Source organism: Pinus tabuliformis, chromosome X (assembly GCF_031772625.1).
Source record: "Pinus tabuliformis cultivar Carrire ecotype Pingquan chromosome X, CPIR1, whole genome shotgun sequence".
Lineage (NCBI taxonomy): Eukaryota > Viridiplantae > Streptophyta > Pinopsida > Pinales > Pinaceae > Pinus > Pinus tabuliformis.
In genome coordinates, this window is record NC_142308.1 from 453,235,268 (window position 1) to 453,249,455 (window position 14,188).

The following is a 14,188-nucleotide window of genomic DNA, read 5'->3' on the forward strand; positions in this document are numbered from 1 at the left end:
GAAGGCCTTGATGCGATGTCTATCCAGAACAAATAGGTTCTTGGCCTTCCAGATGACAAAGTTGGATGCTCTGTCCAACCTGTCTTGATCCCTCATTCCGTTCATTGCCATTTATGCTTTTCTTTTTCGACTCCGCTGAGTCTCTACTTCCCTCTTGGAAGTTCTCTCTTCGACTCCCTTTGAGTCTCGATTTCTCTCCTAGAAATCCTTCTGCCAACAGTCGAATCGTACCTCTCCGATCCCCTTTGCTCCTGTAACACTGATTTAGATTTCTTGGCTGGAAATCTGCCTAGGTAGTGACTCCCTCTACCTTGGTTCTGTCCCGTTAGGTACTGTTTTACCTCGACAGCAAGAACACCCCACCAACTTCACTCTTTGCAATCTTCCCATAGCTTCCTATGCCCAAGCAACTAAAGAAACTGAGCCTCTTGGCTCTGCGCAATCCCGGCAGTGGCTGAATCGCTCTTTTGGCCAACTGCGTCACTCGAGCTGGCTGAGCAGGATGACATGGCTCTTCGTGAGCCTCTTTTGCCTTCCTCTGCTTCTGCGCTGGCCTCTCTCTGGCTCGAAATGATGACGTAGGCCCTTTGCGTCACTCCTTCTCTGCTGCTTTCTGCCTAGGAACAATTTCTGTCTTTTGGGACAACTGTTTCTGTTGCAAATTCTCTGATTCAGATGGTGCCTTCAGCTCGCCTATGATCTGCAATGCTCTGGTACCATGTTGAAATTTCTAAGTCTAACCCGTTAGAATTTTCCGACACTATTTGGTTTATTTCACCTACTTGTTTAATTACTGAACAATTTATTTAACCATATAAATACTGAAATAAACACAATGCAGTCTCAACCATCTACAGATCAGCAACTGAAAGAAATAGATAAACACGAAAGGGACACTGTTATTTTTGGACAATCCTCCCCGTAAAAACCCAACTTGGGAAAACCAGTGCAGCAGTTCTGATGGTTTTATTATTAAGAAACTTTTCTTGAGTAACTAGGTGCCAAATTGACTCACCCGACAGAGAAATCAACCTGGCAGTAATACCTCTCTTCGGAAGCAGATATTCTGAAAGTCTGCTCCACAAAACTCTCTCCAAAACCTCTCTGAGGCTCAACGTCAGCCCTCCTGGCCTTTGCGTCAGCCTATAACCCTCTGCATCAACCTCCTGGTGCATTACGTAGCCTCTCTAGCCCTCCGCGTCACCCACATAGGCCCTCTGGCTTTCTGCGCAGTCACTCTGACCCTTTGTGTGGCTCCTGCTGGCTCTGCGTCTGCCTCTGCGTTGGTCTTCCGGCACTATCTTTGCCTCTCTGCTATGCACTCACTGCCCCTTGCTGCAACTTTGATCACTGGTTCGATTTCTCTTAGTGAACCCTGCTCTAGAAAATCGAACTGACTGATCAATCTAGTGTATCTCCAATTGACCCTCAAGCCTCCTCTTATACTTTTTCTGTTGAGTCTTCAACGACCGAGATTAAATCTCTAATCAACGACTATGATTAGATTTGGCTTGATCCATGTCATTTAGAACCTTCTAACCCAGTTTTATATTAATACCCATTAATATTTTTATTTTCGTAAGTTTAGACTTAGGAACCCATTAAAAATATTAGTTATTTTAATATCTCCTTCACCAGGTAGAATTTCTCCAAACCATTTCTGGGTCTTGGAGATCTCATGTGCTTTAGCCTCTCCACCAATTTTCATGGCTAGAGCACATTCGATGCTACCCCAAATCAACAACTGGGTGATTGTTGATGAGGGGGTAGAGATCATGCTAGGCTTTTGCCCATGTGCTAATTAATGTCCCTACCATCTTTTGCATTTTATTTTATTTTTTCTTTCATTGTAGCCATTCTATGCTTTTAACGTTCTTTTAGTTGCATCAACCTCCAGGGCAAAGTTTTCGGCCTAGACTAAAGGATGAGGATAAGAAGGTGCCAATCTCAATGAACTAGTGATCACAAGCCTGAAGAATGGAGGTGAAATATGGGGAATGATGGAAAGTGGTAAGTATGAAATAATCTTGGACACACTACTTTAATCCATGTTTCCCAATTAGTGCGCCTCCTATAACCCTAAGGTCTCAAAGGTGGTCCCACTAGACTAGGGTCAAAAACTATTCTACCTGGTAAAGTGAGAGAATAGGTTTACAGTCAAGATCGGTCAATCATCCATATCACCTCTTAATTCATGTTAGGATCCCAAAACATTAAGTAAAATCACATGATTGCAAGATGGTTAAAGTATTTTTTGAATGATGACCCACCTTCCTTCAAGAGGAATGCGGGATGGTGAGAGGTGTCTGACTCAAGGTTACTTCGGAGCGGGAGCGGGGAGCGACATTTTCAAAAGCTCCCGGTTCGGGAGCAAATGGGAGCAAATTTTTATATAATATATATTTTTATATACTTTGATGCATATATGTCAACAAAAGCATGTAGAATGATGAATTAGATATAAAAAACATAAAAACATGGATTACCATATAACATCAATCATCTAGAAGTTATAATTTTCATCAACCACGTCCACAAGTTAGTAACATACAACATATCGAGTCTCATGATTCACCGATCTTAAAGTTTCAAGCTTTCAAAATTAAATATATAACATTTATCATCATTGATCACTAAAGTTGTAACTTGTACTTGTAACCTAAGTTGCAGGAAACGTGCCCTAGGGGTCCGTTTCCGGCCGGAAACGAAACGGAAACGCGTTTCCGCGTACCGTACGGCCTGGAAACGCGTTTCCGGCCGTACAGGCACGTTTCCCGAAATGGAAACTTGCCCGTACGGCCGGAAACGCGTTTCCAGGCCATACGGGCCCCGTTTCCCCAAAAAAATGACTTGTTTTTTAATTTTTTTTTTTTCTAATTAGTTTTTAAATTTTTTTAGGGTTTCTAAGCTGTTCTAGAAGCTGTTTCTAGGGTTTCTAAGCTGTTCTAGAAATTTTTTTAGGGTTTCTAAGCTGTTCTAGAAGCTGTTTTAGGGTTTCTAAGCTGTGACTTGTCTCTATATATATATATATTATTATATATATTCGCGTTTCCCCGTTTCCAAAATTTGGGGAGGTCGCGTTTCGTTTCGCTTCCCCGTTTCGTTTCGCTTCCGCGTTTCCCCGTTTCGTGCAACTTAGCTTGTAACCATTACCATTATTGATCCGTAAATTGCCGTGGATATTCCACTAGACAGTTCGTCACAACAGATCTGATAATATTATATTAAAAATATGAGATTCTATACTTTTACAATTTTATTTAATTTCTAGATCTGTAAAATTAACTGTAATTAGTGCATGCATGTAAAAGTAATTCAAGTAGCAAAGTAGAGAATGACAAAATAAGCTCACTCTGACATAATACACAAGATATGCTCTCTGGGAAACCCTTTCGGGAGAAAACCTAGTTGGAAGGTGAGACCGCTTAACTCTCTTTCTCTGTCTGGAAATATGGTTGCAGATACAAAAAAGTAATGTCTATGGCCCATGGGCTGCTACAATGCACATATCCTCTATATGTGCTCTACCTCCTATCTCTCTTGGCTATCTTTGCTCAACTATGGAACAAAATGCTCTCGAAAGAATGGAATGCCTCTTCCTCCTAGTGGCCCGGTTATAACACAACCTGATAGCCTACTAGTGGTTAAGTTTGACTACATCAACTCTTAACTAGAGTTACAAAATAGACTCTTCTAGAGTCTTTTACATCACAAACACGTGGCTAGCCCCTTTTCCATGAATAATGGGGGTTGACGTGACATCCTCCCGAACTATAGGTGTGAAAACAGGAAGGTTGAGTGGCATAACTTTTGCATACGGACTCCGATTGACGCGATTCTTGCGCCGTTGGAAAGCTCTCCGTGTGTAGAATAACATGAAAAGGTGTGGCGGTTAGGTGACAAAGTTTTACCTCAAAAAAACATCGTTTGATGCGTCAAAACGCTCCTGGAAGGTTTTGGACCATGTTTTGCCAAACTGGGTCCCACCAGTAAAAACGGTCCCGTGCACTGATTCATCCACTTTTTCCACTCCAAATGCATCGAGATGGATGACAAACAATATAATGATCCAATTCAGATCAATTACAAAGTAACCAATCGATAACAAAGACTATCTAACATGAAATGAAATGTTTCAACTTTCAACTTTCATGTAGCCTCACATTCATAATTCATTACCAATGAGTTATAAATGCCAACTTCAAACTTAAATTGTCATATATTGTTTACAAAAAATACTGTAATAAATATGAAAGAGTCAATAGTTATAAAAGGTACTAGAAACTAGAAAAAACGAGTAAATCTATTATCTATTGCTTGACCCTCTTGCCACGAGAAATTTCTAATTTCTTTTCTCGTGCTTTATTGGGAGTCTCCTCTTGCATAGTTAAACGGCCTTGGTGCTCTTGATTAAATACAAGTTCCATACCCTAGTACCCTCGGTGCTCTTGATTATTGGGAGTCTCCCCTGCGTAAAGGACTTGGTGCTCTTGATTAAATACAAGTTCCATACCCTAGTACATGACAAAATCCAATGGAAACATTGCAAACCCCCCAATTCTGAAATCTTGAAAAAATGAAAAGTCTGCTGGATTTTGAGTGAGATCTAAATTTCTACTTTCTCCATATGAAATCCAATGAGGTTGAAACATTACCATGAACTACATATCAACACTAGGGCCATAGGCTTGAACATTAGGCTGCCCCACTCAAAATTTTTTGGTTTTAGTCTTCAATAGCTTCCTCTATCACGCCTAAATAGGTAGGGAACAGAAATTTTTTTAGGGAGCGCACTCCCGGGGTTGCTCCTGATGTGCTTCCGCCCGGAGCGCGCTCTGGGAGTGGGTTCGAGAGGGGGGGCCTCTCCCCCGCAACCATGGTCTGACTGGTGCAAATGTTGGAGGATCATGGTGTAACAGCATGCACTGAGCAATATAGGGCTGCTGGCTGGCTGTCCAAATTCGCCCATGGGGTTACCCACATTTTGGTGTGTAGCAGTCCCTTTGAGGAGTAAGTATAATCAATTCAATGATAGGCATTTACTTGAAGGGACATTGTCATTATTGGCTGGAGGGTTGGTGTTTTGCTTGTTTCTTTTTGTACAGTGTAAATCCTTTATTAAACTTATCTCTAGTTTCAATTGTATTTGCTTTCATATGACCTTTATACTAAATTGGCAGCAGAGCCAGAGTGAATGTATTGTACACTTAGTGGGCAAAAGTGATTTTATAAAAAACCCAATGGGGAAGTTAAAATAATTAATATATGGCCTGTTCTGAAGAATTAAGATCATGCAACATCTGTAGTAAATATACTGTACTCTTATTGCGCAAAGATGATTACATAAAATACCAAATAGGAAAGCTAAAATAAACACCATGTGTCCCGTTTGGGAGAACTAAGATTACGCAGCATCTGTAGTTTATTTCTTTTTGGTCCCTCACTTTGAATTCTCTCTGTCTCTGTATTTTGTATCAGTCTCTTCTTTTATGATTTGCCAAATAAAGGTATGTTGTATATTTCATATATTGTGGTATTTCTTTTCTTTAGATTGCAAAGAATCAATAGTTGACATATCTGATGAGATAGTTTATGTGTAGTTTTGGCTTTTCATTTATGCTGTTTGGATAACCCTTCCATGGAGAATCCCCAGCTAAATTGTGGTCATTTTGCTAAACCAGGTCAAAGTTGCAGACAGAACATCTATAGTCACTACTGATGCAGAAACTAGGGTTGTAAGGCCCTTGGGACTTCAGGAAGCAATTGATTCAGAAGTTGGTATGCACTGTTCTTTAGCTTGGTGCTTCTATGTGTTATTAAACTCTTGTTTTCACTGTTCAGTGACATTGTAATACTTGTTAAAAGCATAATTTTGCTTTCATGCTTACATTGACATGTGGATTTGTTAATTGACTAATTCTATTTGTTGGATGTCTGATTAATTTTCTCTCGCAGTAAAATATTCTATGGGACGGGCATTTGTTCGACCTTCTGGTACAGAGGATGTGGTTCGTGTGTATGCTGAGGCCCTGACGCAGGAAGAAGCAGACAGTTTGGGTCAAGCAATTGCTATGCATGTGCGCCAATTTGTAGGGCTTTAGAGCTCTATGTGATGGATTAATGTCTTCTTAGTGGTATGCATGCATGTGAAGAAGTTCAAATTTATGAAAATATTGAAGTCTCCAACTCCTTTACGAAGTCTTTTTGGATTCCCTTCCTCACTATATTCCCATATTCTGGGGAACAGAGAGGTATAGCTTATGGACTTCATAACTCATCAAGGTTTTCACTGAATGCAAATTCATCCTGTTTCAGAACATTGTCTTTGCAGTGGCACTGTTAATTTGTTAAATTCCTTGGTTGATTTGCTTTTATCTGCAAACTGAATTGATTATAAATTTATTGTTTGGTGTTGTTTTTATTGAAAGCCATGGCATGAATGTGAAAAATGGTTGAGCCTTAACTCTCATGGTTTTTTCTTCAAAGAAAAACCTTGTGGGATTGCCCCGTCTTCCTCAGAGTATTTGGATGGAGGGCAGCTAAACTGCCAGCCACAATAGTGGCTGGTAACCCCGAGAGCTTGACCAGATTTGAACCTGTGACCTATGGTCTCCTGTTGACAACATGCTTATTGTGGCTGGTAACCCCGAGAGCTTGACCAGATTTGAACCTGTGACCTATGGTCTCCTGTTGACAACATGCCTTGGCTGATTGGTTCACTCAATTGACCTAACCCTGGACTTCAGTTTATGATTACTTTGTTATGGGCACCTGTTATAGATCTCATCTTTAGTGCAATCAAATTCTTTCTTTAATGAGTGTTCTTTTCTGAATAATCTATACTACTGTCTTGAAATTTTATTGTGAGCCATATGATTTTCTTGTTGGACGTACCTCACTTAATACCTTATCATTCTTATGCTTTTTTATAATAAAATAATAAAAGATTAATAAGAATAAATAGATTATGCAAAGGGTCATGATTCTTATAAAAGGGCACGGAGGCTATATTTAAGCCGGTTCTTCCTCATTGTAAAAATTCATCGCATACATATATATATATAATTGAGCAAATATTTTTTTTTACTTAACATTTAGTACAGAGCCGGCGGTTTCAAAAACCCATGGTATTTGCCATTGGTATTGAAGAGTAAATTTTGATTTTACCATTAGTGGTTTATAGGCCTGTAGTTTTAGTAAACCATTGGGCTATGGTATTTCCTACCATATAGGGAAACAAATTTATAAAGGTAATTTATTTTTTTTCACAGTTTTTCAAATAATAATAATAATAAAATAAATAAAAAAATAAAAAAAATTATATATATATATATATAATAACAAAAATGTAAAATTAAAATAAAATAGATAAATAAATAGGAAATTAGAAAAAAATTAGTTTTGAAAGAAGTCAAAATAGATCAGGAAACTTCACCGGTTTGTAGGACAATGTTTACAAGTGAATTTAGTACAAGGTTGACTAGAATGGAGGAATCACATGATGCGCTTCAAAAGGAGTTAACAAAGAAGAAGCACACACCGTTAGTTTTAGAAAATCAAAGGCAATGGAGATTTTCTTTACTTGGTAATCATTTGTGATAATTAACCTTCTTTTCTTTTATTGATGTTCTTTCTTCATCAAGAAATTACACAAACTATTTATCTCTTCTATTAGATTGTCATCAAATGTTCAACAGAGAGATACAATGATTCAGTTCATCAAAAAGAGTCAAAGTTAATTATTTGACTACCCAAGAGGTCAACCAACCAATATCCAATAGATGACCCTCAAAGTAAAATCTGGTCAACAAGTCAAAGTCTGCAATATTGTCACAGTCAACAGTAGTCAAAGATGCCCTAACCAATCCACAAGTCAACGGTCAAATTACCTCAAAGGAGCTCGGTTAGTAGTCAAAATACTTTGCCTTCCTTGTTGGTCAAACTTTAGTCAAAATAGTCCCAAACAACTTGTTCAAACTCAGTCAAAGGAGAGAGAAGAACTCTGTGATCAACTTCATATTTTAGAGGTCAAAATCAATGGTCAACAATAGTCAAAGTAGCCCATAAAATCTCGGTTCCTCCACAGAAAAGCTTGGCCTCCAAAGATCAAACTTTTGCAAGTCAAATGGAGTCAAAATACCGAGTCAAACTTGGTCAACGGTTGCCCAAACAAAAGTCAACACAGAAATTTCAGAATCAGCGCTTGAACCTTCACATGTGTGAACTTAGCTTCCTTGCTTCAGAGCTGTACGAACCAATCATAACATGAGAGAGAAGAAGACGTGTGTTGATGTGATGTCTAAATGAGGTTGCCTTGATGAGTATTTATATGTGACTTTGGAGATCCAATTTGTCCTTTATGCGGATCTTTACTTTTGTGCACGTGGGTTTTCACATTAAAAATATATTTTTCTTGACCAAATTAAATTCTTCCAAGGGAAAAGAGGGTCTTCTCTGGATGATGAAGGCTGTCTAAAGGAGGGAATTTGTCCATGACCTGCCAAATTAACAAGTTCACTTGTAGAGTGTCGAGTCTCATAAAATGCAATGCCACATAGTATAGTTAACATAGATTTGATGTCAAATGTTGATACCAAATAGTGCCACTGTAATGCGGGCTTCGAGCCACAAGAAGGATTATGCGAGCCTCTAAAAACGATCCATAGGTTATCATAGGTGAGATAGCGAGATGCTATGTGAGCCAGCCAGACCATATAAGAAGTGAGTATGAGCCACAACATATAGATATCATATGTGAGCCATCTAGAATTGAAAAACGAGCCACAAAGAGGAATATTGAACCAGAGATGTTAGAGCGAACCACAGTGAAATATACTAACCTCAGAATACAATATATCGAACTTCAATGCTATTCGATCTCTTGAATGAGCTTCGATGGAGGCTTATTTATATTAGTCAACGGGGTCCCTTTTGGGGCCAATGAGGTCCTTCGTCTGAGAGGCTGCCTTTGATAATTTTTGAGGCCGACTGGTTATTTTAGAGGGAAACTTCAAATTTAATTTCTTCATTATTAAATATATTTTCCAAAATATTTTCTTTCCCAAATTATCAAAATAATAATATTTATCCTTTAGCTAATTGAATTTCCGTTGACTATTATAAATTCTCTGTTGGGGCATGGTGGGCTTCATTTGGGTCGTAGGGTTTCTATGGGGAAATTTATTCCATAACTGCCCCAAATTTCAGCACTCCCTCTCAGCTAGAGAGGAATTTCCATTTGCTTCATAAGTCTCATCTCAGATGTCTCATTATCTCATCTCATCTCATCTGAGAAGAATATTCCACAACTGACGGTAGGGGAGATCGATTAGATTCTCCAAACCCTACAAGTCTCCAGGTAAAGTTTCATGACTTTCATCTTAGCTACATCAACAAGACATCCACCTTATCATATTTCGTCTCAACTTGTCTCTCCTTTGATCATCAACTGAACAATGATGTCTCTATCTAAAGAAGAAGAACCATCATAAGGGAGATCAATCTGCCACCCTACATCCAATGACAATAGGCGAGATACAACTTACCAAGCAAGGATCACAACCATCCTATCGTCTAATGACAATAGGCGAGATACCACTTGCCATGAGAGGTAAGGATCACATCCATCCTATCGTCCTTTGATCTTTCCACCTTGATCCTCAAGAATCAAGTGGTAGAACACTTGCATCCTCAACATGGGGGAGATACTCTACTTACCAGAGGTAAGGATCACACACACCCATGTTACCTCACCCATTGGCCCTATGGGCGGAAATCCCAACAAGCCTAGCTTATGGGTAGGATGCCATTTGGGGTATACTCTCCCAGACCTGATATGGGTAGATACCTGACTTGTCATAAAAGACAAGGATCACACACACCCTACAGTGACAATAGGGGAGATACTTGGCCTACCACAAAGGGAAAGGATCACACACATCTATTGTCTAGAGTTCCCTCAACCCCAAGAGCTTTCCAACTCTATTCCTCTCCCTAAGAGCTCAAACAGAGGGGAAGAGCATAGCTCAATGTTTTCGATCAACCATGACCCTTTCCTAGGAGGGTCACATCCAGCAGTCCAAGTTGTTCTCTGAAGTCCAAGAACTTCCCTTTCGGCATAGTCTTGGTGAGAATGTCAACAACTAGCTTTCAATTCCACAACAAATCAATGTCAGAGCCTCACTGATCCCTCTGCACCATATCTATTGGAAAATGCAATATGGTAGCGAATAATTCCAATTTTCCTTAACCTTAATATTTGCTTGTGAACTTAATTAGTCTTCTTTGTTATTTATTTAGATGTTTTCATCAAACAAATATCAAGAACAAAAACAGTAGCAACAAAGGACACTAAAACCAGGGTCTTAGCCAGGGCAAAACCCCTCCAAGGGGAAAACCCATAAAACTCTTCTTATAGAATCTTCTTCAAATGAAACAACAAAGACCCAAACCCTAGACCAAGTCCTTCTACAAGTACTAAGTCAACCCTTCCAACAAGTCCTTCCTTGATCTAGCACTAAACAACTTCAAATTGCAACTTTGACCTCCCAACTTCAATACTGCTCCTTCGACCTGCAACTTTGGCCCTGTAGTAGCGACAGAAACCCTAACTCAGTCCCTCAAGAGGTCTTCCTTGATCAAGACAACTTCTTCTGTGATCAACGAAGACCAAACAAAATGTCTTTCTCTCCCAACTACTTGATACTGCAATTCGTCCTACTGCAACTTGAACCAACAATTTTAGCCTTCTTGGGAGCTCCAGAAACCCTAATCCTTCGCACGTGTGAGAGAGATAGAGCCCAAAAATAAAATTTTTGTCCTTCCTTTCTTCCTCTAGACATTCACTATCTTCTCCTTTTGCTTCTTAGTTATAGATTGAACTTCCTTCTTGAGATCAAACTTATGAGTGAGTGAGTGACAAATGAGGTCGAATTGCTCCTTTATATATCCTTCTTAGGGGGTTGAATTCCCTCCTTTAGGCCGACTTGAAGCTGCTAGGGCCGACTTGTACTTTTGGAGTGTCCAAGACTTTCTAGATTTAAAAATAATTCTTTTTCCAATTACGTTTTGTTGAAAAGAGTAACTAGGTTCGGTCTCCACAATGACATGTGTAATTGTGATTTTATGTAATTGATGAAAAGAAGAAAAATAAAATTATTATTGTAATGTTTGTCTCATGGGTTTCATGAGCAAGGAATTTTATTTTTAGTGATGGCTCCCATTGTGAACCTTTATGATTTGTCATCTAGTCATACAAGTCAATTTGAGTCTATGTTATGTATGAAGGACCCTTCTTGGGCATATTATATTTGTATATGAGTCAATGAAAATGTCAAGTAGCCCTCTAAGACCAAGCACAAACATTAACCTCAACTTGGCTTCAAAGTGGAATTAATTATCTCCTCCAAATAGACATGTCGACTCACCGTTTTCAAGTTGGCTTATTTAAGGAGGAAACAACTATAAATAGGGCTGCTCAACATCACTTCTGAGACAACTTCAGTGGAACAGTGATATGAAATAGAAGTGCGAAAAGGGTAAAATGAGAAACCTCCTAACCTGCAAAGTAAAGAAGAAAGAAGAGTGAGGTTCTTAGGGTATTTCTTTGGACTGTTTTAAGGGCATAAAACCTCTATACATGCTAGAAGTCTGTTGCAACAGTGAAGGACGAGGAAAAGTCTGTTGTAGCAATGAAGGATGAAGAGAAGTCTGTTGCAACAGTGAAGGTCGAGGAGAAGTCTGCTGCAGCAGTGGACACCGAGGAAAAGTGCAGTCCTCCTAGGGAGCCGAAGTGGAAGAAAGCCGAAGGTATAAAGCAGAAGAAATCCAAGGTTGAAGAAGAAGCTGAGAAGGAGGAAGGAGCAGAAGGTTGACTACTGTTGACTAAGGATCTTGTGTCTTGGTCTTGGCGTGGCAGATAGGTTAAGGGTGTTGGTCTTGGTCTTGGTATTTGTCAATTAGAATCTCTATAAGAAGAAGAATTTATTCGAACTTTCCTCTCAAAGAGTGAGAGGTTTTGGCCCTCGCTAATAACCTATATTCCGTGTCTCTTGTCTCTTTATGGTTTATGCATTAGTAACTGTTTGATGAAGAAGAACACTAATAACCTAAGTAAAAGAAGATCCTAATCTAAAGAAGTAAAAAGCACTCACAAACAATTACTAATAGAAGAAATCACTTAATCTCTATGCCCTAGATTTCTCAACATGGTATCAGAGTGAAGGCGACTAAGTCAAGGAAGGGCATAAAAGCGAAGATCATCTTGAAGTCAAAGGAAGCATCATAACACTAGATCAAAGAAGTCTACAAAGAAGTATTGGGATCATAATCAAGAGGAAGGCCAAAACCCTACATCTATTCAAGTTAAAGTGTTTTGAAGACTATTCATCTAAAGGAAGCTAGATCAAAAGGCGGTGTCATCTCACTCTCTGTGGGATCAAGGATCATTTTTGAAGAAAACTACCTTCATCAAGGAGAAGTTTTCTATCCTCTATATTATCATCAACATTAAGGAAGCAACAATAAGAAGGTGCGTCCTATCAAGTAAGTATATTTATGTCAACATTTGAATCTGTCAAAATGTCTTTTTGCAAGGAAAACAACAAATTGGTTGGGGCTTCAAACTATCTTGCATGGAAGAAAAGGACAGATCTAAATCCAACTGAAAATGAGGTTATGGAACATGTCAAAGGTTCTATCGCTAAACCAAGAAAGGAAGATGCTCAAGCTCTTGCCAAGTATATGAAAGGTAAGTTAGGGCTCAAAGGATTCTCATAGAATCCATCAAGGATCCCTCATCCCATATGTATATAAACTCGAAACTTCAAAAGAAATCTATGACAAACTGGTAGAGTTGTATTCCATAAGCACTGCTGGAGAGGTCATCTCATTAAGGAAAAAACTTTACAAGCTGAAGATGTCAAGGGAAGATGGAATAACATCATACTTTATGAGGATATCTGAGATCCGGGATCAACTACAATATTTGGGAGAAGTCATGTCTGATAGAGAAATGACTACAGTTGTATTAAATGCACTACCATAGGAGTGGGGTAACTTTAATTCAAGTATTTATGGGAAGAAATAAGCTACTTCACTCCAGGATCTATGGCCACTGTGCAAGATTAAAGAATCTAGACTAAAGGCCAAATTTGATGTGGGAGCAAGTGAGCAAAATCAAGCTTATACTACAATGACAAAAATAAAGGGACAATTTGGAAAGTTTGGTCCTTAGAAAAAGAACATGGCTAAAATACAATGGTATGGGTGTCAAGAATATGGGCAATATAGGAGAGATTGTCCTAAGCTCAAGAAGGACAATAACAAAAGAGGAAGAGAAGAAGCTCACATCACCAAGGAAGTGGAGGAAGCTGAAAAGAAGAAATCCAAGAAGGAGGAAGTAATAGATCTCCACTATTGAGATAGTCTTCCTCACATAAGTTCTTTTCAAGTTCCTAAGTCTTCTAAGATATGGCTATCATGATTCACTAAGTAAAATAATGGGATGCATTAAGGCATCATCGAAGCATTGAAAGCAAGAGCTGGGGACATCATCATAGAGAAGTATGAAAGACAGTTAGAATCTATGGAAGTCAAGGATATAGCTATTGGGAATCTCATTGAAAACACAAGTGGCAAGGTCATGTAGTACAAGTTTCATCATATATTTGTCAAACGGAAACATCTGTTGATGGGGATACTTTAGATGCTCAAGAGTCTTTGATGGAATCTTCATTGAAAGGTTCACCGATCATGAGTGGTTCATCATAAAAGAATGTTGAATGAATTAATTCAGAATGAGCAAACAGCTCAATGATAATACAGAGATATTTACAATAATAGAAACATCAGGTTTCTATGTAGAAAATGGAAACACTCAGTTTCATCTAAGAAACTGCTTAAAAGAAAAAATAGCAACATCTAAAAGGCTGAGTATTAAATACTAAATAGGAATGTTCTAATACCCTCCCTTAATACTCAGTCTATTTACAACACCAATAGACCCTCTGAATTTTACAAATTTATCAGGACCAAGAGGCTTGGTGAAGATGTCGTCGGGCTGCTCTGTTGTGGGAACATATTGCAACTGAACTGAGCCGTCTTCAACAAGCTGGCGAATGTAGTGGCAATGAGTTTCCACATGCTTTGTTCGTTCATGAAAGACTGGATTCTTGGCAAGTTTGAGCAC

At 38.8% G+C, this 14,188-nt stretch overlaps 1 protein-coding gene across 1 annotated transcript in view; it reads left to right on the forward strand.

Annotated features, from left to right (window-relative positions):
* Positions 1-6,374, forward strand: part of DRT101 (phosphoglucosamine mutase-like protein) — a 180,046-nt gene extending 173,672 nt beyond the window's left edge. The window contains exons 8-9 of the mRNA XM_089448352.1: positions 5,682-5,778; positions 5,956-6,374. Coding sequence (XP_089304478.1) covers positions 5,682-5,778; positions 5,956-6,101 — 243 coding nt within the window. The 3' untranslated portion in view covers positions 6,102-6,374. The remainder of the gene's footprint in view (positions 1-5,681; positions 5,779-5,955) is intronic.
* The last annotated feature ends 7,814 nt before the right edge of the window (positions 6,375-14,188 follow it).